Here is a 23,889-nt window from a genome sequence, read left to right as displayed (position 1 = left end):
TCTCATCATGTGTTCTTGGCATTTTTGTTGAAAATCTATTGATCATAAATATGTGAATTCATTTTGGGGGTGAGGGGTACGATTTAAGAGCTTGTATAAGGGCAACTACTTAATTTTTCTTAAAGAAAAGAAATTCTGCATTCAGAATACTTCAAAAAAAAATCTATTGATGCATGGGTTGGCTTATCTGGCAATTATTTTTAGCCACATGGATGGGCTAAAATTTTCAAGTTCATTAGGCTTTCTACTTTAAATAATATTATAATCTTTCCAGAATATGTAGCTTATTTGGAGGATCAAAATAGAAACTGACATCCTTGCCAAACTCTGAAATGTTTTACCCCTAGCTAACTATCCATTTCTTTGAAAAGAGACATCTATAAATATCTGGAAACTGTTTAGTACCCTTTTGGAAGTTACTTCTATCTTAATTGTATTAAAGTTGAACCATGGATCCAGAATCCTTTCCTTTCTGATATAAACTGTATTGAAAGTATTGTCCTAGTCTATAATCTTTGCTCTTAGGCTCAAAAACATTATAGGTAGGATTTAACTCAAAAAATCTTTGAGGATTCTAATATCTTTTGAGGCAAGCTTATCTCGGCCTTGTAAAATGAGCTTAAAAACTGTAATTTAATGCTATGATCTAAATGTTTGTATCCTCCCTAAATTTATGTGTTGAAAGCAATGGTATACCAAAGTTATGCTGTTAGGAGGTGGGGGCTCTTGAAAGGTGATTATGTCATGGAAAGCCCTCATGAATGGGATTAGTGTCCTTATGAAATAGGCCCAAGGGAACTCATTCATGCCTGCCACCATGTGAGGATGCAGTGGAAAGACTCTTTCTATGAACCAGAAGATGGCATTCATCAGACACTAAATCACTGGCACCTTGATCACCAACTTCCCAGCCTTCAGAACTGTAAGAAACAAATTCCTGTTTGTAAGTAATAAATTTCTGTTATTTATAAACCACCCAGTCTGTGCTATTTTGTTATAGCAGCCCAAATGAACTAAAACATCCTTTTTGCTACACACACACACACACACACCTTAACTAATCAAGAGTTTCAATACTTATAAACCTTAAAATGAAAAATTTGAAATTGACAACATATCCTGCATAACAATAACAAGCATGTTGTCCTGTCAATCACAACCCCACAGTGTAATGTTCTTATCCAAGTTAAGAAACAACTTTACCCTGATTTTTAAGAATAAGGTAAAATTTTAAAGTTACTTGTATATAAAATATATTGTCTTATTTTTGTGTTGATAAAAATGGATATCATGCATTTATTTTGAAATATTTGATAACTATAATTTTAATATAATTTGTTTCCTATATAATTCTACAAATTTTATTTGGTGTACTTAAACTTAATATTCTGAGAAAGAGTTCATAGCCTTCACTTGACTTCCAAAGGGACTCAGAAAAGGTTAGGGACACCTGATTTAGGCAGAGGGTAAAGATACAAAAGAAAATGGGTCACAAGATTAGGATTTTGGAAACTCCAACAGTTAGAGGTCTAGCAGAAGAGAGGTTAGCAAATAAGACTGAGAGACAGCAGCCATGGGTGAGAGGGAAAGTAGAACACTGTTGCAGTACAGAAATTAAGAGGAGAAGACACCTGAAGATGTAGAATCATCACTTGTTATGAATGCTTTTGGGAGGTTGAAGAGGGTACTAATCTCTCTGGACATAGATTCAGTGAAATGGTGATTTCCATAAGCCCAAATTGAGTGAGTTGAGAGGGAGGTGAAGAAGTAGAGACAATCCAATTAAAAAGTTTTGCTTATAATGGCAGCAGAGGAATAGGGCTGTTCCTAGAGGGAGATATGTGATCAAGACATGGTTTTTACAAAAGATTGTAGTTACCAGGCCAAATGACTATGCTGCTATGGCTGATGTGGCAGAGGGGTAAAATACCAATGGAAAAGAGGGAGGGACAACTGTAAGAGAGAGATCATTGAGAAGAAGGGAGGTGCTGGAATCCAGGGGACAAGTGGAGGCAAGGTTAAATGTATGGGTCCAGATTCAGGAAGGCTGGTAAATTTGGTGATGGGATGATGCCATGTTCTTGTCTGATTGCTGCTGTTTCCTTGATAAGCATGAGGCTGGGGAGAAGTGCGAAACAGGCATTTTGGTGAGTTGGAAAGTGTATATATACCCTAGGAAAGTGTACTGGAGTTCCTGGGCAGGAAAAAAGTGTTCATTTGAGTTTGTGACCATTATTTCTTTTCAAACCATGTTCATGGCTTAGACTACCTAATGCTGTTAAACTATCCATACTACTCAAAGGAATATACATATTCCATGCAATCCCACTAAAATGTCAATAATATTTTTCACAGAAACAGAAAAATCAATACTTAAATTCAAAAGGTACCACAGAAGACCTGAGAAGCCAAAGCAATCTTGACCAAAAAGAACAAAGCAGAAGTCATAACTTTTCCAGGTTTCAAATAATTTTATAAAGCTATAACAAATAGAGTAATCAAAAAAGCATCATACTTCGGGAGGCTAAGGTGAAAGGAACACTTGAGCCCAGGAGTTTGAGATCAGCCTGAGCAACATATTGAGACCTGAGATCCCAACTCTACAAAAAAAGTTTTTTTTTTAAATTAGCCAGGTGTAGTGCCACATGCCTGTAGTCCCAGCTACTTGTGAGGCTGAGGTGGGAGTATCACTTGAGCCTGAGAGGTTGAGGCTGCAGTAAACCACGATCATGTCACTGCACTACAGCCTGGGTGACAGAGGTAGATCCTGTCTCCAAAAAAAAAAAAGTCATTCTGGCATAAAAAGACATGAGCCAATGGAACAGAATAGAGACCCCAAAATAAACCCGTGCATGTACAGTCAACTAATTTTTGACAAAAATGCCAAGAATATAAAATGGGAAATAACAGTCTTTTCAATAAATTATGTTAGCCAAACTGGATGTGCACATGAAAAAAGAAAAAAACTGTTTAATCCATATATCATAAGTACCAGGAAATCAACTCAAAAATTGATTAAACACTCAAAGACATGAACCAGTAAAACTGGAAGAAAACAGGGAAAGGCTCCTTGACATTGGTCTTGGCAATGAGTTTTTGGATATGATGCCAAAACACAGGCAAAAATAAACAAGCAAGATTACATCAAATTAAAAAGCTTTCTTGCAGCAAAGAAAGCAATCCCGAGTGAAATGGCAATCTATAGAATGAAAGAATATGTTTTTGCCAGGTGCGGTGGCTCACGCCTGTAATCCCAGCCCTTTGGGAGGCTGAGGCAGGCGGATCATGAGGTCAAGAGATCGAGACCATCCTGGCTAACACAGTGAAACCCCGTCTTTACTAAAAACACAAAAAAGTAGCCAGGCGTGGTGGCGGGGGCCTGTAGTCCTAGCTACTCAGGAGGCTGAGGCTGGAGAATGGCGTGAACCCGGGAGGTGGAGCTTGCAGTCCACTGCACTCAGCCTGGGTGACAGAGCGAGACTATGTCTCAAAAAAAAAAAAAAAAAAGTTTTCAAACCATGTATTTGATAAGAGATTAATATCCACAATACTAGGAACTCCTACAACTCATAACAAAAAACAAACAACAAACGAATCCAATTAAAAAATAGACAAAGGACCCAATAAATATTTCTCTAAAGAAGAAGACATACAAGTGGCTAAAAGCTATGTGATGAGGTGCTCAATATCACCAATCAGGGATATGCAAATCAAAATCACCATTTCACCTCACAACTTTTAGAATGACTATTATCAAACAGTCAAAAGATAAATGTTGGCAAGAATGTGGAGAAAAGGAAACCCTGATACATTGTTGGTTTATATGTAAATTAGTACAGCCATGATGAAAAACTGTATAAAGATTCTTCAAAATGTTAAAAAATAGAACCATCATATAATCCAGCAATTCCGCCTCTGGGTATATATACAAAGGAATTGAAATCAGAATTTTATTTTTTTGAGACAAGGTCTCATCTGTCACCCATGCTTGAGTGTAGTGATACAATCATGGCTCACTGCAGTCTTGACCTCATGAGCTCAAGCAATCCTTCCACCTCAGCCTCCCAAGTAGTTGGGACTATAGGCGTGTGCCACCACACCCAGCTAGTTTTTGAATTTCTTGTAGAGATGGGATTTTGTTATATTGCCTAGGCTACTCTAGAGCTCCTGGGCTCAAGCGTTCTGCCCACCTTCGCCTCCCAAAGTGCTGGGATTACAGGCATGAGCCACTGCACCCGGCCAGGATCTTCAATATGTGTCTGCCCCTCCTGTCCATTAAAGCATCATTCACTGTAATCAAGATATGGAATTACCCTAAGTGTCCATCGATGGATAAATGAATAAAGAAAATGTAATACACACCTCCACATTCATCTATCCACCCTCCTCCACACGAGAATTATTCAGTCTGAGAAACGAGAGAAATCATGCCATTTGTGAAAACATGAATGGACCTAAAGGATACAATGTTTAAGTGAAAAAAGCCAAACACAGAAAGACAAATACTATATGATCTCACCTATATGTGGAATCTAAAATAGTCAAACCGATAGAAGCAGACAGTAAAGTGATTGTCAGGGGCTGGGGTGATGGGGAACAAAAAGATGATGGTTAAAGCATACAAAGTTTCAGTTATGTAAATTCTAGAGATCTATTATGCAGCACAGTGCCTGTAGCTAACAATACCATATTGTATACTTAAAATTTTCTAAAAGGATAGATCTTAAGTGTTCTTACTATATACAAGCACACACACACACACACACACACACACACAAAAACAATAATGAAGGGTGGGGGGAGGAAAGTCTGGGAGATGCTGCATATGTCTATGACCTTGATGGTAGTGATGGTTTCACAGGTATATACTTATCCCCAAACTCATTGAGACACATGCATTAAATAAGTATAGCTTTTTACATGTCAATCATACCTCAATAAAGTGGTTTTTGAAAACATAGAAAATAAAGGCAAGTTACATATATAATATAAAACATTTATCCAAAGATATAAAAGGAATGCTGACATATAGTATTATTGTTCCATACATATTAAATGTACCCAAACCAGAAAATATTTTTATGTAATATTTTATTCATTTTTAAAATGAAGCAAAAAATCACACTTGTATTTTGAAAAATTTTAAACTTATTTACAATAAGTAGGTATATAAACTTCTATTGGATTCACATTTTAAATCTTTATGTCCATATATATAATTTTTTTCTGTTCATTTTTCTATTCATAGTCTATTCATATAGTACCAGTTTTTGCTATTAAAACATTTGAGAATTAGTTACAATGTGGCACTTCATCCTTAAATACTTCAAGATGGAACAGGATCATTCTTCACAAATACAAGTGTAAGACTCAAGAAATTTAACACTGAAACTACAGTCCATGCTTACAGTTTTCCAAATGTCCAAATAACATTTTAGATAGTTGCGTTTTGTTTATTTATCAAGGATAACACATTGTTTTAAACTTTAATATATCTTTCTTTTAATCTAGCACAAACCCTGCCTTTGCTTTTACTTTTCTCTCTTTTTTTTTTAGTGTTTCATTCCTTCATGACATTGACTTCTTTTTGAGAAATCCATGCCAATTGTTTTTTCACAATGTAGTGATTTTTATTTTAAAATGAGACTTATCGGAAGGGTTGTGTAATTTTCTTCAACAAAGTTCGGATAAACATGTGTATGCATGGACTAGGCTTTCAGAGTAGCGAGGTTTAGACAGGACTGTGTGTGGTTAGAAAACAGAGAGAAGTTAAGGTTAATAGTGAGGAGGTTCTAACGATAAACCGATCAATTTTAAGCTTAATAATGACCAAATTTAAGCTGGTAAGGAGGGAAGTGAGAGCATGCGGGGAGCGATGATAATGATAAAGGGGCAGTTCGATGGAGGTCTCAAAAAGTCTTCATACAATGAAATAATTAGATCAAAAACACAGGAAATGCAACTAATCAGCAAGTATGTCTGTTCTATTTTACTAAATTTGTCTACCTGGAAGTCCAATTTTTATGTAGGAGGTGAAATATGGGTATAGACTCCACATACAAAATTATTTTATGAGTACCATTACTAGAAGAATAGTACAGCATATACACAAATCCACGTGTGTGCGTACATGTGTATATACACATGGATTTGTAAAGTTCTTTACTATAACTTTGACTTTAGGTCACACCTTTGAAAGAAGCACCCATAATTCTTTTACTTGATTATATTGCCAGTATCTCTAGCAAATCTGAGATACATTGTTGAAAGGCAATTGTCACATGAACTCCCAAATGAGTAATGAAATTATTAACCACCTTAATGGTAGAACTGAGAAGAGAACCAGAGCACTCACTCACATACTGTCAGTAACTCAGCCCAACTGAATGCTCCTCAAATCAGACAATATATATCATTACTTAAATTACCTGCATATCAGGCAGGTATGGTTTAATAAACATTTCTATTTCCAGTATTCTACTCTGTAGCTCTTAGCCCAGCAAAAGCCCAAGTTTGATATACATAGCTGTCTATGAGGGATAAATTATCAAGGGTGTGCCCTCAACAAAATATTTTAAGGTAAAAAGTTATACGGCAACTGAAAGCCATTTTTTATCATTTAATTCTAGTGATCCCAGGCACAAAGGCGAGGCATTAATGGATGTGATAAGCACTGACACCAACTCCTGTACTCAAAATTACTTAATGAACAACGCAGCACCAGGACTGCAGGTTCTACATGCCTTTGTTTATTGACGTTTTTTACCATTGTAATCAAAAGTCAACATTCATTCAGTGGCCACAGGGTTTTGGCATAATATAAGGCTATATTCGTAGTGTGTGTGTGTGTGTGTGTGTGTGTGTGTGTGTTTTGATAAAGTGATACAGATTTAAAAAGGAAAATATGAATATTATTACCTTTAAAAAAGGCTATGAGAAAGGTACAGCAAGGAAAATAAACACTGAAAATTATTTTTCTTTCATTTTCATTAAGAATTTAATATGCTTTTTATTATTATTGATAAAGTAAGTGAAATAGACTATTTCAGTAGCAGTGTATGCTATTTAAATCATCTTCTTGCTTGAATTGCTGAATTGACTTCAGAAAACGATCCCAGCTAAACAATATCTACATCACACAGTAGCTTCATCTTAATTTATACAAGAAGCACTTTCTGAAGTCCTCACATTAAGTTTTAATTCAGTAACACTTTCATCTTGAAAAAGCTGGCTGGCTGGACTGAATTGGAAGCGGATCTGTTTGAAAGAATACACAATTCAGTTAGAGCCCCAGGGAGGACCAAAATACTGGCTTCAAGTGCCCTCTTGTGGCTGATGACAGTATAATCAAATATAATTTGAAGCCTAGAATAAACTGGAACATGCCAAATTTTTCTCTTTTGCACACTTACTTATCAGAAATTTATTAGACATTGCAAATTCAAAGATAAATAAGATGCAGTCCATGTCATAGAGAACTTCATAACAGAACAAAGGCAAAAATGACTAAGTGCTCCACTATAGTGATATTTATTCTATTTCAATCAAGTTATTGTTCATCTTCATTTTTGTAGATATTCTTATGTTAATTAATATTAGGCATTCCTAAAAAATAAAAGTAGCTATTTTCCACACAGGTGTAATTCACGTACTGTATCTCTGAACAACTAGAAAACACATTGTAAATAATCTATTTTTAAATTATTTATAAAATAACTTGAATCCGTATTACTTTTTGTTTATTCTATTAATAATATTTGTTTTATTATTTGCATTCCTTTCAGGTAAGCACTATCAGACATATTATGCAGATAAGGAAACTGAGGCAGAAGGGTCAGTCTTACCTGGTAATTCAGTACCAGAGATGAGACTAGAACCTGCATTAATTGCACCCATTAGTTTCCTTGGCAGATTCATCCAATGACTTTTGTGTGATTTCTAATGGTAAACATGAGGGGTTTTATGAAGTCATTGAGTAACATGAGTCATTTACAAGATGGGTTTTACACACACACACACACACACACACACACACACACAGGATCATTTCCAACATCAGCTACTGAACAGCTGTCATAGCTCTCTTCAGTTGGATGGAGCTTTTGATCAAGTTATGAAAAGTCCCATATCCAATTACCAATCCCCAGTATCACCATTTCCTAGTTTGGCACTGCTCAACCAAATGATACACTTATAATGCCAAAGCAAAGTGATGACATAAATAATTTAGTTGGGTCTTCTTTAATCCTATACGAGAAGCTTACAGTAATCCTAATTAGTATTTTACTCACCTGGTACAGTCATTTAACAATAATCCTATTGAATTTCCAACACTGAGCATGAAAGGGTGGAAGAATTTAAAGAATATATTCCTAGCTTACAGAAATCAATCATGTGAGTCAAGATGTTCACAAAGTTGGTTTATTTGAAAGATATAAGTGATTCTAGATACAAACTAGAGAACATTTGTAAGATGTCAAAGAAGCCTATAGGTGGTGGGGTAGCGGTGGGGAGTTCTCAGCACTATCATTTTAAAGCTATGCTCCTTAGTATTCTAAATTGCTGTGATATTCTCAATTCAGTTATTTTTAAATCTCATTTTAAAATATTTTCATAATGTTTTCATTTTTATATATTTTTGAGGTAATAAAATAGCATCTCTATGAGCAAATTTGGTTTATTTCCATATACAGTACTGTGAAATAAGAACTATCCTCTATTTCTCACCTTTCCTGTGTACTATTTGATTGTTTTCATTGTGATGACAGGTAGCAGAATGATGAGCATCCCTATCACTTACTTTAGAACATTGTTTTACAAGAGATGAAGTGAAACAAAAAACTCATTTGGGTAGGTTTTGAGATTGTGTGCTTGTCTCAGGCTCAAAACTTTACATAATTAAACCCAGTTGGTTCAAAGACTACACTTTAAATTCATCATAAAGATGAAATTGTGTTTGGAACAGTGAAACAAAGATCAATTTGAATCCTTTTCTCAGCTATACTCAATTTATACCTTTTCTCATACTCCCATACTGTTCATTCACTTGTTTGTTCCTTCATTTGTTCCCTTGCCTATTCATCCACAAATAAGATCATACAGTCAAAGAAGCCATTTCCTCCTCCCCAGGAGAGGCCTGCAAAAGTTCAAGAACTACTGTGTTGAAGAGGAATGATGCATAGCTGCATCCTATAAAAAACAAACAAACAAACAAACAAAAAAAAAACCCAGTGGGGGCGTGGGTTCTAAGTCAGATAGAGGAATGTCTGAATGTTTTAGCAACTAAAGCTGAACTTTGAAGGGCAAACAGGATGAGAAACAAATGAGAAAGCGGGCTTCTAGGTTGATGGATTTTCAAAGGTACTTAGGGATGAAACAACTTTATAGTGGGGATTCTTTAGTCTAACTAAAGAAACAAGATGTCAGATCAAGAAGGGCCTAGGTGTTAATGCTGAATGAGTTTCATTCTACATTGAGAAATTCCAAGCAGGGGAATAAAATAACCAGACTTGAATTTTACTAAGGCCACTTAGGCAACAGGGTGGAACAGATACTGGAGCGGGCACAAATCAACTACGGCAAAGAAATACTAAGTCTACTGCAATAATCTGGACTTGAACTAAGACAATTATGAGGGCACGCAGTGGATAATTTAGAGCCTTGCTATACTCAAAAGTGGTTCTCAATCAGCAGCATGAGCACCAGTTGGGTACTAGGCAGAAATACAGAATCTGAAGTCATGCCCCTCATCTTCAGAATCAGCATTTCGGTAAGCTCCTCAGATAATCTATATAGGGAGGAGGTACCATCCAGAAATACGGAATATAGCATGGGCAGTTATTGCGGGAAAAAGTCATTACTTTAGGTAAGGTCAGTTTGAAGTGAGGATATCCTAAAAAGCTGATCCATAGCAGTTGGGTCTCTGGGTCTGGAGTCTAGGATGAAGTTTGGTTTGGAGACACAAATTTATCAACCTGTATTTGAAGTCACGGTCTGACGCAAGTTTCCTGGGATTTGCCCAGGAAAAGTATATCCAGTTAGTGAGGCAGAGGGCCCTGGAGGGAGCCCTAGGAAACACCATTATCTACAAGTCCCAGACAGCAAAAGGTACTCCACAAGAAACAGAAGGAACTTCCAGTGGTAGAAAAAACAATGTGAGGAGTGGGAAGAGAGTTCCAAGTGGCAGGATGGTCAACATTCACATTTTCCAGCAGAAGTCACATAAGAATAGACAAGAGTCCATTGGATTTGGCAATCCTGATGTCAGGGTAAAGCTAATGGGTGGAGATTACTTCCCATTAAGTTCTTTCTTGACCTTAGTATGTGGGGATGCAATTTAAAGATTCTGCATTCAAAGTTCGGATGAGTAGAGTATGTGGAAGGAGCTTGATATGGAGTCAACTTGCAAATGTTCTCTTCCATTAGATGGTAAATTCTTTGAAGCATAAGGAAGGCACATAAAGATGAGTACGACCCAGTCCTAACCCTCAGAGTTTATAAACAATACGAATAAGACAACTGTAGTACAAGATGGGGCATTACAATTTATAAAATATTATGGGGACTCAAAAGAGGAATACACCATATGCAGTCAGAAAAGGTTGCTTACCTCTCAGCTGTTAACACAGAGAACTGTACATACTAAATACTTACACTACATTAATTGCTCTTGCTCTCAACAAATTTGGTGAATTAGTAATAAAGACAAAGTCCCATTCATTTCAAAATCCAAGCAAACTTCAAACTCATTCATGAGATATTTATTAAAATAACACATTTAGGGAAAAAAATCAATACAATGTATACATCATTACTGAAAACTGTATACCATCATACAAAAAAGGATTTTATTTTGGGAAACTGTTTTCTAATTTATGGCAAGTTTTACTTTCAGAAATAAAACCACAACAACACAATCTAATTCAATCTTAAAGGCTGGCATGCTGAGCAAGGAATGTTCTTATTCTTTGTAGGAGCTCCTTCTTTACACTGTCAGGTACCAGGGCTGAAAAACAAAAATAAAAAAATAAGAGTAAGAAGGTTCCAATTAATACATGTCACTTTCAGATCTGACATTTTGCTCAGGGTAAACAACATAAGAATTTCATAAATAACCCTCATGGTCAATTAAAAAAGTAGGTAAAGTTATCTGACAAAGAAAAGTGTCTTCTTGCAATTCATTATTTTAAATGAACTATCCAATGCCTAAATGCACTGCATGTTGATGAAAGAAAACAGGAGAAAATTCTTCTAAACTAGGAGTAAAGAAGACCATTTTTAAATACAGAGGCTATAACAGATGGATGAATTTGATTAAAACACAGTAACAACTTATGCTTAATGAAAAATCACCATAAGCAAGGCCAAAAGATAAAAACTGAGGAAATGTTCTTACAGAAAAGGGCTGATCTTTCTACTATACAGTTGTTTCACACCAACAAGGAAAAGTTTAAAAGGCTAACAGAAACGTGAGCAAAAGAGATGAAGAAAAGGAGAGTTCTTGAACACAAAAGTGTCTGAATCTCAGAAGAGAAAGGAAATTAAAACCACATTCATATAGTATATTTTACCAATCACAGGAAAAAATACAAAGGTCAATAATATACTGTGTTGGTTGGGTACGATGGCTTATGCCTGTAATCCCAGCAGTCTGGAAGGTTGAGGCAGGAGGACTGCCTGAGTACAGGAGTTCAAGACCAGCCTGGGCAACATGACAAAACCTGTCTCCACAAAAAATAAAATTAGTGGAGCATGGTGGTGTGTGTCTGTGGTCTCAGCTACTTGGGAGGCTGAGGCAGAAGGATCACTTAAGCCTGGGAGGTCGGGGCCAGTAAGCCATGATCATGCCATTGCACTCCATCCTGGGTGACAGAGCAAGATCCTATCTCAAAAAAAAAAAAAAAAAAGGGCATATATATTTTTACATATATAAAAACATACATATATTTAAGTATATATACACATAAAATATACAAACATATAAGTATATACATAAGTAAAAATATATATATGTATACATACACACTGTGTTGGCAATACTGTGTTGGCAAGACTAAGGGAGCACTCTTATATTAGCTGGAGTATAAACTGGCATATGTTTTAGAAGGTAATCTGTATTTTACTGAAATAATACATTTATATACACTCCAAGCTAGTAAAAATCCAAAATATTACAACTGTTATACGTTATACTTTTGACCCATTTGACTATTATCTATTCAAAATATTAAACCATAAATGCAAAAAAAAAAAAAGGGAGGGGGGGCAGTTAACTACAACTTCTAATGTATTTACTTGTGTTCCGGGGAAATGGAAAACCTCAGATACAGTTCAGTATCTCCATAAAAAAATTATACAAATCAAATAAGGCAGATATTCTTCTTTATAAACTGTTTAAGCCAACCCACAAATCAAGACTATATAATTAATTCAAGTCCACAGGAAATGTAATCAATATGTATACTAAAAATAATTTTAATAAAAATTATGGTGATTGAGAACAGGATCAGTTAGTTGCCTTGAAATAAGATGGGACTATAAAGGAATACCATGAGGTAGGTTTTGGTGGTGAGGGAACTATTTATTCTGTATCCTGACTGGTAGCTACATGAACCTATAGACATGTATAAAGTTCACAGAACTGTGCACTATAAAAACGGCAATTTTACTGTATTAAAAAATATGTCTACTTTTAACAACACTAAGAAGACTAAGAACATAAATTAAAACATCTATTTTTACTTCTCTTTTCTTTATTTGCTCATTATCTAGCAGGGGAGCTACAAAACATTGAAATAGCCAAGGTTTAAGTATTAAAGGAGAAGCAAAGGGTAGTTTCTAACTTGTATAGCTGGTTCCTAAATAATGTTAACAGACTAAGTGTAAGTCACAGAAGAAAACAAAAAAAAAATGAATTTAGAGAAATTTAAAAATATAAATTCATAAGGGGAACAATAATTATTTTCTTTTTTTCTTTTTTTTTTTTTTTTTGAGACAGAGTCTCGCTCTGTCGCCCAGGCTGGAATGCAGTGGCCGGATCTCAGCTCACTCCAAGTTCCGCCTCCCGGGTTTACACCATTCTCCTGCCTCAGCTTCCCGAGTAGCTGGGACTACAGGCACCCGCCACCTCGCCCGGCTAGTTTTTTGTATTTTTTTAGTAGAGACGGGGTTTCACCGTGTTAGCCAGGATGGTCTCGATCTCCTGACCTCGTGATCCACCCGTCTTGGCCTCCCAAAGTGCTGGGATTACAGGCGTGAGCCACCGCGCCCGGCCCCTTCGTTAATTTTTAATAAGGAGATAGAGGAGCGATGACTCAGGGGTTGGAATAAGACTTTGAATTATTAAATATTTAAGTAGAGTCATGCCACATCTGATAAAGTTTATAAATCCTAGCTTCATGTAATATTTGATGCTACAGAATCCCGTATTTTAAAAATTATTTGTTTAAACAACTGTATCAACTTGCACTGGTGCACCATCCTAGAATGCAAGAACACTGAAACCTAGTATCTCATTTGTTACTCCCAGACTATGCTAGGAGGCAGGTAGGCAATTTTAACTCTTTACAAGAGGCAATGTAGGTAGCGCTTTTCCTTAAAAACAGAAAGAAAATCTGAATCAGCAAGAGATTTAAAAAAAATCACGTCTGCAGCATGTTTCCTTTAAAACACTCTGTATTCCTTACCTCTGCCTTTTGGAGTGATTTCAGCCACCAAGTCATCAACAGTAACGTGTTCTAGTCCTTTTTCTTTAATTACCTCTTATGCAAAAGCAAAAAACAAATCATATCATTTAAAATCATTATCTGTAAGAAAGATTTTCATAGAGGAAGGGTTAAGATCATGTTTTTAGAGTGTAGACTGGTTCTTTTAAAAAAAGGACACTGAAAATTTAGTTCAACCTTACAAACATATCAAGTATTCTTTAGATCTAAAAGATAAAAGTCTGTTCATAAGTCTGGGCTAAATAACCTGCAACTTAATACGTAATTGTGACACTTAAATTTAAACTGTAATATTCAAATCTAACATCTGTAAAATGCTGAAAACTTGTAAGTGTTATAATTAATATTTACTAGATCTCTACAAGGTGCTTTACATTTAATATTCACAATGATCTAATGGGCAAGGCATTTTCCCACTTCACAGGTGAGGCAACTGAGGCTTAAAGATTAAATAAGTCATCCAGCCCTAAGTTGAAATCCAGCTCTATTCTTCCAGTGATGAAAATCTATATGACCTTAAAGTCTATGGTTTTACTAATTTGTCACATTGCCTTCTTACAGTTAACATATAAATAGTTTATTATTTTTATTTGTAGAAACTATTACAATACAATGGGGATTCATTAAAAATATCCAATTCCATTATATCAAAAGCTGAGACAGAAAGGAGGCTCCCCTTAGTGACATGTGTAATCTATCAAATGGTATCATCAACAATACCCAGTAATTTAATAAGCTTCCCTTCTACTTTTTTTTAAGTGCATTCTAAGAGATTTCATAGATGAATTTTTCAAATTTTCAGTTAAAGACAGGAGAGAGATAATTTCTATAAGTCTGCCAACCCTAAAGTGTTCCATTTGTTAAGTTAAAACACAAGAAACAATAAAGTTGCTGAAAGACATGAGATTCCATATTCTGATACTAGAGAAAATCTTAAGTGCTCATGTTTCACTTGTTTTAACAGAAACAGATAAAATTTCTAAAAATTGGGAATTGGGTCTACATATGCCACCGAGAAGAGGAAACCATTACAGGATTAAATTCCGTATTTGTTTAAAATCATGCTTGAGTACTCAATATACCTTAAAATAAGCAACCCCCAAACCAATCCTGATCAGAAAAAAATGGGATTAGTTTATCTTTCAAATGAAACTGATTACCTTTACAGTGTGCCTTCAACTGATCCTTCCAGCCACATTCAATTAATTTAGCTCTCAGCAACTCTTTGAGGCTGTTGAAAAAGAAGTATTTTCAAACTGAACAATGTATAACATCTTAGACAGCAATGCGTAAAACAAAGCTTCAGTGTTCAACTAAAAATTCCCTGCCTTCCAGTTACAAAACTTTAACTGTGGCCTAATCTTGGGTCTATTGCTAAATAGTCCTTTGATCTTATGCAAGTACTTAAATTCTGGGCCTTTCATTTCATCTGGGTCTCATTTAATGAGTAAAATTAAATGAAGTGGAGGGGCTAAAATACTTTTCAAGGATCTCTATTCTTCGGCCACGTTACATACTTTCTACTGTACTCTACCAACAGGAATATCATGGGTCTTGTACAACATCTAGAGAGTATTAACTGAACTTGGAGCAGCTGCACCTCTGAAATCTTCAAATTCCAAAATCCATTCTTTAACCTCAACTTCTTATCCTTTAGCTCTCCTATTTCCCCCATTACCTTTAACTTCACAGGCTACCCCCTTCTTTGACCTCTGTCTATCAGGCCCTTCTAAACTACAAAACGACAATGGTATTTCATTGACTGTAAGACTGTTGTTCCCCCCACATTTTAATGATTCAGTAATTAGCATGCCCCTCATAATTTAATTGGTAGTGTTTTCTTTTTCTCAATGGCAAAAATGTGGCAGTGTATATGCAACTAATGGCATCACAGGTGCAATAAAATATTTTCTTATTCTTTTGCCATACCTACTTTTACAAATCTTCAATCCTCAACCTAAATCATTTAACTTCTCAGCTTAAACACGTCACATCCCAAACAAATTCTCTTTCCCTGCAAACCACTTTCACTATCCCTAGACATCCACTATGTGACATTCTCATCTTGATATTTAATTAGGTCTTTCAACCTAATAGGGCCAAAATCCAACTTTTGATTCTCTACCACTTCATCCTGTTTGTTCTTCTTCTGAGAATGGTAATTCCATTCGTCTGGTTTCTCAGACTAGGAATCTCTGTAGTATCCTTCTGCTCAGCTGCCTTGTTGACACTACACATCCTATCTATGAGAAAATCCTATTGGGTTCAATTTAAAACATACACCTAGAATTCACCTTTCTCACTATCTCTGCCATTACTACCCTAGTTCAAGCCATCATCTCTTCTCTAGAATATTACCATAGCATTCTAGGTTGTCCCCCTGCTTCTTCCCTTGTACACTTAGTTCTCCTGCTGCTCAAAAACCTTCAGTGCCTTCCCAATATACTCAGAATAAAACTCTGAGACTTTATTACAGCCTACATGATCCTTCATGATCTGCCTTCTCCTCAGCTATGCCACTGACTTTATCTCCACTCTCCCTCACCCAATTTACTCAGTCTCCCTAGCACCCCTGCGCTCCTCAAAAATGAAAGGCAAGTTCCTATCTCAGGAACTTAAGAGTCCCTGCTCTCCCTCATACCCTTCTGATTTCTTTTTTCTTCTTTTTTTTGAGACAGAGTTTCACTCTTGTGGCCCAGGCTGGAGTGAAGTGGCACGATCTCAGCTCACTGCAACCTCTGCCTCCAAGTTCAAGCGATTCATCTGCCTCAGCCTCCCGAGTAGCTGGGAGTACAGCCTACCATCATGCAAGGCTAATTTTTGTATTTTTAGTAGAGATGGGCTTTCACCATGTTAGCCAGGATGGTCTCAATCTCCTGACCTCGTGATCCACCAGCCTTGGCTTCCCAAACTGCTGGGATTATAGGCGTGAGCCACCGCACCAGCCTCCTTCTGATTTCTTCTTTGTTTTTTTCTATCTAAAATATTACACCTCTTTATTTTCTGTTTTATTGTTCCTCTAGTGCTCATCACCATCTGACATACTACACATTTTTATCTGTCTCCTCCCATTAGAATGCAAGCTCCATGAAAACATAGACTCCATTTCTGTCCACTACTGTTACCTCCAACACCTTAACAGGACATGGCACATGATAGAAACTCAGTAACTTGAAGCTGCATGAATGAAAAAACAAACAAAAAAACAACACACAATCCGTACTCCTTAAAAGCAGTACTATCCTCTAAAGCTACCCAAGGCAGTTACAGATGCCTCTTTCCTCATTTTGAGGGTTGCTGTTTCTACACTTTATTAAAATTCTAAGATATCCTTCCCATTTTTGGAGTTTTCCATTTTCAACCCTATATAATCTTCTACCTCATTTTTCTGCCATCTATCTTGTCCCCTTCAAGTCCAAGTTCCATACCAACAGAGTAAGATTCCTAAAGAGTAAACATGATCTAGTTTTTCCCTTTCTTAAAACCTTTTAATGACTCCCATGATCCAAAAATAAAGTCAGCAACATATGTACTTCTTATTATTGTGTGAGCTCTTACCTGACCACCGTAATGCCCAGGTCGAGTTGAAAGATTCCCACTCTTCCTTATACATATTTGTCTTACTCACTTTATAACCCTGGCTCTGGGAGCCTTTCTTGATTCCTCAGCCCCTTCTTTGTACTTTTAAACCTGTTCATTCTGCAAATATTTACTTGGCCAATTATGAACCACACAAAAAATTAGATACTGGGTATACAATGTTTTTGGTGTTAACTTAGATTACACTGGAGGATACAAATAAGCCAAGTAGATTGTTAGAATACAGTGTTGATTAAATGCTATCATGGAACAAGGTATTTGGGACTTAAAAACATTCCTTGAAGACACAATATATAAATGAGACCTGATAGATGAGCTAGAATTAGCTCAAAAGGAAGAGAAGGAAGAGTGTTTTAGAGAGTGGAAAGAGCCCTTGCTGCTCCAAGGTTGAGAGCCTGGTAAATGAAGCTGGTTCCACAACGTTGTCTCCCTGTTAAAACCCAGGTAACATTATGTCTCCAATTGTAATTCAGGTACTTTTTCTTCTCTGTTAAATTAAGAGCCATTTCTTGCTCATCTTTCTACATCAACATTTTCCTCCAAGTCCTGCAATACTTAACACACCTAAATTATTTTTTCCAGATATTCGGAATAGAAACTTTTTATAATGTCAATTGTAATTCTTTCCAGTGACGTTTTATTTCTTGTTTAGATTCTTATAAGTAACTATTAAAGATGGTAAAATGTAATTTACTAACACAATCTATTACTTACCGTTCTCTTTCTCCAGTTTCTATCAACTTTTGGTTAATCGCTGCTCTCATCTGCGCATCTTTGTTCATCTTGCTAACCTGGACATCAACATGTATTTTCAGATATAGAACATTTACAAAGCATTTTCTTCTAAATCCTCTAGGCAGGCATCCTAACATATTTGCCATTCTATCAACTGAAGGGATGATACATTTCAAGTGTGTGAACAATATCATTACTCTTCATTAAACACTTATGTGCTTGGCACTGGGCTAATGCTGTGGGGGTTTGCTTTTTTTAAACATCACATTTAATTCCCAGAACGTATTGTTATATATTTATATTAATAACATAATCTGTATTTTACTGATGAGGAAACTGAGGCACAGAGATAGAAAGTGGAACGGCAGATTTTGAACTCAAGTACTTTGACCCTAGGAGCTCCAAAACTGAACATAACTGCCGAACACTTCTGCACAGACTGCATCCAAAAATTGGGAGAAGTCATATAAACTAAATATCAAAAAAGATTAAACACTATTAGTAAAAAAATAAAATTACCAGGCCGGGAGCGGTGGCTCACGCCTGTAATCCCAGCATTTCGGGAGGCCCAGGCAGGTGGATCACGAGGTCAGGAGTTCAAGACCAGCCTGACCAAGACGATGAAACCCCGTCTCTACTAAAAACAGAAAAATTAGCCGGGCTTGGTGGCAGGCGTCTGTAATCCCAGCTACTCAGGAGGCTGAGGCAGGAAAATCGCTTGAACTCGGGAGGCAGAGGTTGCAGTGAGCCGAGATCGCGCCGCTGCACTCTAGCCTGGGTGACAGGGCAAGACTCCATCTCAAAAAAAAAAAAAAAATAATTAATTAATTAAAAAAATAAAATTACTAGATAAGGCTCTAAGTGCTTTGCTTTACTCTTCATTAGGATGAACCCACAATTACAAGTGGTAAACGTAAGTGTGTGGATGTGTTTGTTTACACACACAATGCTGGTAGGATAAGGAGAAAACAAATCTCAAACTAATTCTTAACTTACAAAGTCCTCAATTTTCAGTAAAAAGAGACAACCCAAACCAAAATGATGTTAAAAGGAGAGGAAAGTTAGGTTTTGAAAGCATTCAAGCCACTTAAAAGTTTAAATAAAACTTGGCATAAACTAACGTTTTCCCACTTAATCTGTCACTAACTTCAGATTACTTTTGTTGTCTTCCATCTGGCCTATTGAAAATTCAGACTGGCAATGAGTTTTCAGAGTTGATTTTTTTTTCTTTTTTGAGAGGAACAGGGAAAAGGAGAAGTTGAGTAAGAACTAGGAAATGCTTGCTTTTTTAATTGGAGGTTAACATTTTCAAAATAACTACAAGGTCTAGTCAGTACCATTCCTGGAATATTGAACTTGATCTCCTCTTGGCCCCTAAAATACGGATAGTGACCTTGGACAAGTCACTTAATTCTTAAAGGCCTCAGTTTTCTCACTGGTAAAACACGGGCGCTAGGGTATCCCTCCCAGTTCAGACATTCTTAGGGAAAATAGAACAGGGCGGAGACAGCGGGAGAGGCGGGAGGGGAGGAGCCAGAAAACAAAGCGAGGACTGGCTTCAGGCCAACTCCGGTAGCACGCCCTGTCGGAGAGCCCTACAGGCCCGCGAGCGCGGGTCGGGGACGCTAACGAAAGACAGTACATCGAAAGGAGCCTGGGCTGGGCCCGGGTCCCGGCCCTGAGGACCACAGGCATAGCTCACCACCATCACCGCGGGCGAGGGCCGTCCCTTCCCAGCGACGAAATGACCCTTGCGCTGACGACCGTTACCTACCACACTCTTCGGCTGCCCGGACTTAGACCCTCAGTAGCTCGGGCACCTAAGCACACAGAAAGCTAGAACACGCATTTCCGGGGCGGGGTCTCGCCACCCTGCCTATAATGTGAGAATTTAACCAGCGCGGGCCGCCTCCTGGTCGCTAGGGCCTCTGGGTAAGATAGTTCAGACCTTGCCGTCGCGCGGGCGGTAAGTACCAGGAGAACTACATAGCCCAGCATGCAACAACCTCAACTTTTTCACGGAGACTACATTTCCCAGAAGGCAGTTCGCACCGCAGTGTTTTCTGGGATGGGAACCACGCTGCTTCCCAGTCTCTGCGCGAGGCGTGAAGCGCGGACCTTTCAACAAGGGCTTTATTAATTCTCACGCTGCGACCCTGGAAAGCGATGGAGGTGGCGGCTAATTGCTCCCTACGAGTGAAGAGACCTCTGTTGGATCCCCGCTTCGAGGGTTACAAGCTCTCTCTTGAGCCGCTGCCTTGTTACCAGCTGGAGCTTGACGCAGGTGGGAAGCGGCGGCGCCTTTGGTACTCAGTTCCTTTCCCCCTTCGGTTGCCTCTGGCCCGACCCTTCCCGCAATTTCTTTCTTTCTGACGGGCAAGCGAAGCCACCGTGGCCTTCCTCACGGCCGGTCCGGCTTGGGTGGACTCACGGAGGCCGCTGCTTCTGGGGAATGATGCCCATCCCAGAACCTGGTGGGAGCCGCCTTTGCGCACTCTTCGGTAACGGGACCCTGGGCCCCCTCCGCTCAGCAGCCCAGCCTCTGAGGACTGAGAGCTGAGGGCTGAGGGCTGGCGTGCGGTTGCTGCCTGGGGCCCTGGCCGCTGTGTGTTCACAGCCTGGCTCCTGTTTCGGGGGACGCTGAGAACGTTCCTTCCTCCTGGAGCTTCCCTTGTGAACGTGTGCGTTGAGAAACCACACCTCCTTGGAGGACCCACAGCTCCTGTTTCCTCTGACCGAGAGCCGTTTCTTAGAAGAGAAACTACATTCCAGTCATAGCATTTGTAATTACTCAGTTCCTGGCACATTAAGAACTCTGTGGTAGAGAACAGCTCTAGAAGATAGTGAGGAAAAGTCGATTTACTCCCACGCTGCTACTCCTTGTTTTATCTGTAGCGGGGTAGAATATCCTTACTCTCGTTTTTACAACTTAACGGTGTTGTCGTTATGGTAGAACCCAGAGATTTGCATTTTAAAATACACACCCCTGCTGATTCTGAGGCATGTTTTCAGAGGTCACGCTTTGAGAAGTAGTGATCTAGAGTTAATTATAATAACAAACATTTAAGTGTAAAACAGGTTTTTGCTAATTGATTTATTAAATTCAGCACTATTTACTGAGTTCATGTGTTGTGTTACGTGCTGATGATATCAACATGAGCAAGACACCTTCCATAAGAGGACTATTAACTCGTTAGGAAGAAAATTGTAAACAGATAATTGTAAAACAATATGGGAAGGCAGTGATAGGGATATGTACAAAATACAATGATAGTACTTGAACATCTTTCCTAAACTAGCTTGGGATCTGGGAAGGCTTCTTGGAGGAGTTAATATCTAAGTTGAGCTTTGAAGGGTAGGTAAGAGTTGACTAGGATGAGAGAGGATAAGCTTGATTTTTCTTTTTATTTGCTTCCTTTTCCTCTTTGCCACCGTGTTTCTTCCAGTCACCCCATGTGTCAGTAGATGGTATCACCATGTTTAGTTAGCTAGTGCATTGGAAAGTGAAGCCAAAACTCAGTGTCTCAAAACAAGAAGCCGTTATTATTGCTCAGAAGTCTACGGGTCTGTCAGCTGAGTGGTTCTTCTAGTCCTAGTTGGGCTCATTGATGCATCTTTGTTCAGTAATGGATCTGCTAGGAAGCTCTGCTCATTTGGCTGGATTTCCTCATATGTTTGGAGGGTGGGGGTAGGGTCTCAGACTATAGGCTGGTTTAAGATTCTTTCACATGGTCTCTTCTTGACTCTTCTCCTTGTGGTCTCTTATCCTTTAGCCGACTAGCCCAGCTTGGTTCCAAGAGACACTTGTGCTGGAGTCATTTGGGGTTTCTCTCTTTTAGCCACTGTCTACTTGGTAGCAAGTCTGGTCAACTCCACATTTTGATATCTCCAGGCCTCCACCCTAGTCCAAATCAGAGTTATCTCTTACCTGAACTGTAGTAGCCTCCTGACTAGCCTTCCTGCCTTCACTTTTGGGTTTCGTCATTGCATTCTCCATAAGACAGTATTTATTGGCCTTTTAAATTCTATCTTGATTTGTTGTCTGTTTCCTCCACTAGACTATGAGTTCCTTGAAAACAGTGATGTTTTCCTTTTGCTCACTACCCTGTATCTAGTGCTTGGCACATAGTGGGTACTCAATAAATTGAGTATATGAAGAAGAGAAGAAATTGTTGAGGGCATTCCATTCATGGGAAAATATGAGGAAAGGAAAATAATAGGTTGTATGCTGGATATCCTTGCACTCTTACATTGCTGGAGCAAAACGTCTGGGAAAGTGAGAGGAGATAGATCAGTGACTGCCCTGTTTGTCTTTTTATTTCCGGTCATTCAGTGTTTCCCTGACATCTTTGTCTTGAGCCATTATAATATAAAACTCAGCTGCCATAGTTCTGTCAACTTTTCTGTTTACTAGGTGGAGATGTTTCTTAAAAACTATCATGTACTCACCCATCTTTTCATAAACAAAAGGATATTTTAACACCAAAAAAGCAGGAAGCAAAATCTCACAATAAACAATCCATTGAATACTTTAACTTTAGAAAAAACTCACAAAGTTGTCCTTATTCTATACTCATTTCATCAGCGTTAATCTTAGATTCTGTGTTTGGGATGTACAACTGGAGGATATCAGGTGCCATTTGAAGATTTTTTTTTTTTTTGAGGCTGAGTCTTGCTCTGTTGCCCAGGCTGGACCACAGTGGTGTGATCTCGGCTCACTGCAACCTCTGCCTCCCAGGTTCAGGCGATTCTCCTGCCTCACCCTCCCGAGTAGTTGGGATTACAGGCTCCTGCCACCATGCCCAGCTAATTTTTTTGTTTGTTTGTTTTGTTTTGTTTTTTGAGATGGAGTCTCACTCTGTCGCCCAGGCTGGAGTGCAGTGGCATGATCTCAGCTCACTTTAAACTCTGCTTTCTGGGTTCAAGCAGTCCTTTGCCTCAGCCTCTGGAGTAGCTGGGATTACAAGTGCCTGCCACCAAGCCCAGCTAATTTTTGTATTTTTAGTAGAGATGGAGTTTTACCATCTTGGCCAAGCTGGTCTTGAACTCCTGACCTCGCGATCCATCTACCTCGGCCTCCCAAAGTGCTGGAATTACAGGCCTGAGCCACTGCTCCTGACTGATTTTTTTTTCTCTTTGAAGTTCTGGGGTACATGTGCAGGATGTGCAGGTTTGGTACATAGGTAAGTGGTGTGCTGCACCTAATACCATCACCTAGGTATTAAGCCCAGCATGCATTAGCTATTTTTCCTAATGCTCTCCCTCCCGCTACCACATCCTCTGACAGGTCCCAGTGTATGTTGTTCCCCTCCCTGTGTCCATGTGATCTGATTGTTCAGCTCTCACTTACAAGTGAGAACATGTGGTGTTTTGTTTTCTGTTCCTTCATTAGTTTGCTGAGGACAGTGGCTTCCAGCTCCATCCATGTCCCTGTGTAGGATATGATTGTTTTCCTTTTTATGGCTGCATAGTATTCCATGGTATATGTGTACCATATTTTAAGTAAAAGGGCCTTTTATTTAAGATTTGGGAGTTAAGAAGCTTACCTCAGACTGTGGAGATTGAGTTTGGAAGATGAGAGTACTGCAGACAGCAAATAGCAGGCTTTTGCAATAGTTCACATGGTGAGTTTTTCGTTAAGAATTACTTGAGGATGATGAAAAAGAGATTATTTCTTTTAAAAACTGTCATTTCTAGAGATAGTGAAGCATAATTGAGGAGCTCCTGATAATTTGATTTCTTTTATTCTAACTGAAGGAGTTCACTTTAGTTCCGCAAACCTTTGATGGTCACCTTGGCTACAACAAACACTGCATTTAAGATGTAAAGA

At 38.2% G+C, this 23,889-nt stretch overlaps 2 protein-coding genes across 8 annotated transcripts in view; one reads left to right on the top strand and one right to left on the bottom strand.

Annotated features, from left to right (window-relative positions):
- Positions 1 to 8,405: 8,405 nt before the first annotated feature.
- ENY2 (ENY2, transcription and export complex 2 subunit) lies at positions 8,406 to 20,129 on the bottom strand. Of its 6 annotated transcripts, XR_003120761.1 has the most exons (6): positions 19,834 to 20,129; positions 18,039 to 18,115; positions 14,885 to 14,955; positions 13,686 to 13,760; positions 10,852 to 11,005; positions 8,406 to 10,800 (listed from the first exon to the last, which is right to left on the bottom strand). XR_003120761.1 is itself a non-coding variant. In XM_025393628.1 (5 exons), the coding sequence occupies exons 1-5, from the start codon at positions 19,765 to 19,767 to the stop codon at positions 10,929 to 10,931; spliced, it is 306 nt and encodes a 101-aa protein (XP_025249413.1). In that variant the 5' UTR covers positions 19,768 to 20,129; the 3' UTR covers positions 8,408 to 10,928. The 6 variants fall into 6 exon arrangements, 5 of the variants coding, with proteins under 5 accessions (XP_025249413.1, XP_025249415.1, XP_025249414.1 ...); XM_025393628.1 differs by having other exon boundaries at positions 8,408 to 11,005; positions 19,762 to 20,129; XM_025393630.1 differs by having other exon boundaries at positions 8,408 to 11,005; positions 19,765 to 20,129.
- The window catches only part of NUDCD1 (NudC domain containing 1), a 94,780-nt gene continuing 90,796 nt past the window's right edge, over positions 19,906 to 23,889 (top strand). The window contains exon 1 of one of the 2 annotated variants that reach the window (XM_025393624.1): positions 19,906 to 20,343. In XM_025393624.1, coding sequence (XP_025249409.1) covers positions 20,226 to 20,343 — 118 coding nt within the window. In that variant the 5' untranslated portion in view covers positions 19,906 to 20,225. The remainder of the gene's footprint in view (positions 20,344 to 23,889) is intronic. The other variant, XM_025393626.1, reaches the window with a different exon arrangement.

Source organism: Theropithecus gelada, chromosome 8, assembly GCF_003255815.1.
Source record: "Theropithecus gelada isolate Dixy chromosome 8, Tgel_1.0, whole genome shotgun sequence".
Lineage (NCBI taxonomy): Eukaryota > Metazoa > Chordata > Mammalia > Primates > Cercopithecidae > Theropithecus > Theropithecus gelada.
Note: the sequence above shows the minus strand (reverse complement) of the source record. Positions and strands in the feature narration are given on the sequence as shown.

What these genes read in the sequence shown, in the direction of transcription:
- ENY2 (XM_025393627.1), bottom strand. Translation starts at nt 18,253, where the DNA reads ATGATATTGTTCACACACTTGAAATGTATCATCCCTTCAGTTGATAGA. An exon ending in GAAACTGGAGAAAGAGAACG is followed by an intron (nt 14,956 to 18,038) that starts GTAAGTAATAGA and finishes CTTTTTCAACAG; the next exon opens with CCTCAAAGAGTTGCTGAGAG. An exon ending in AATCACTCCAAAAGGCAGAG is followed by an intron (nt 11,006 to 13,685) that starts GTAAGGAATACA and finishes TTTGTTTTTCAG; the next exon opens with CCCTGGTACCTGACAGTGTA.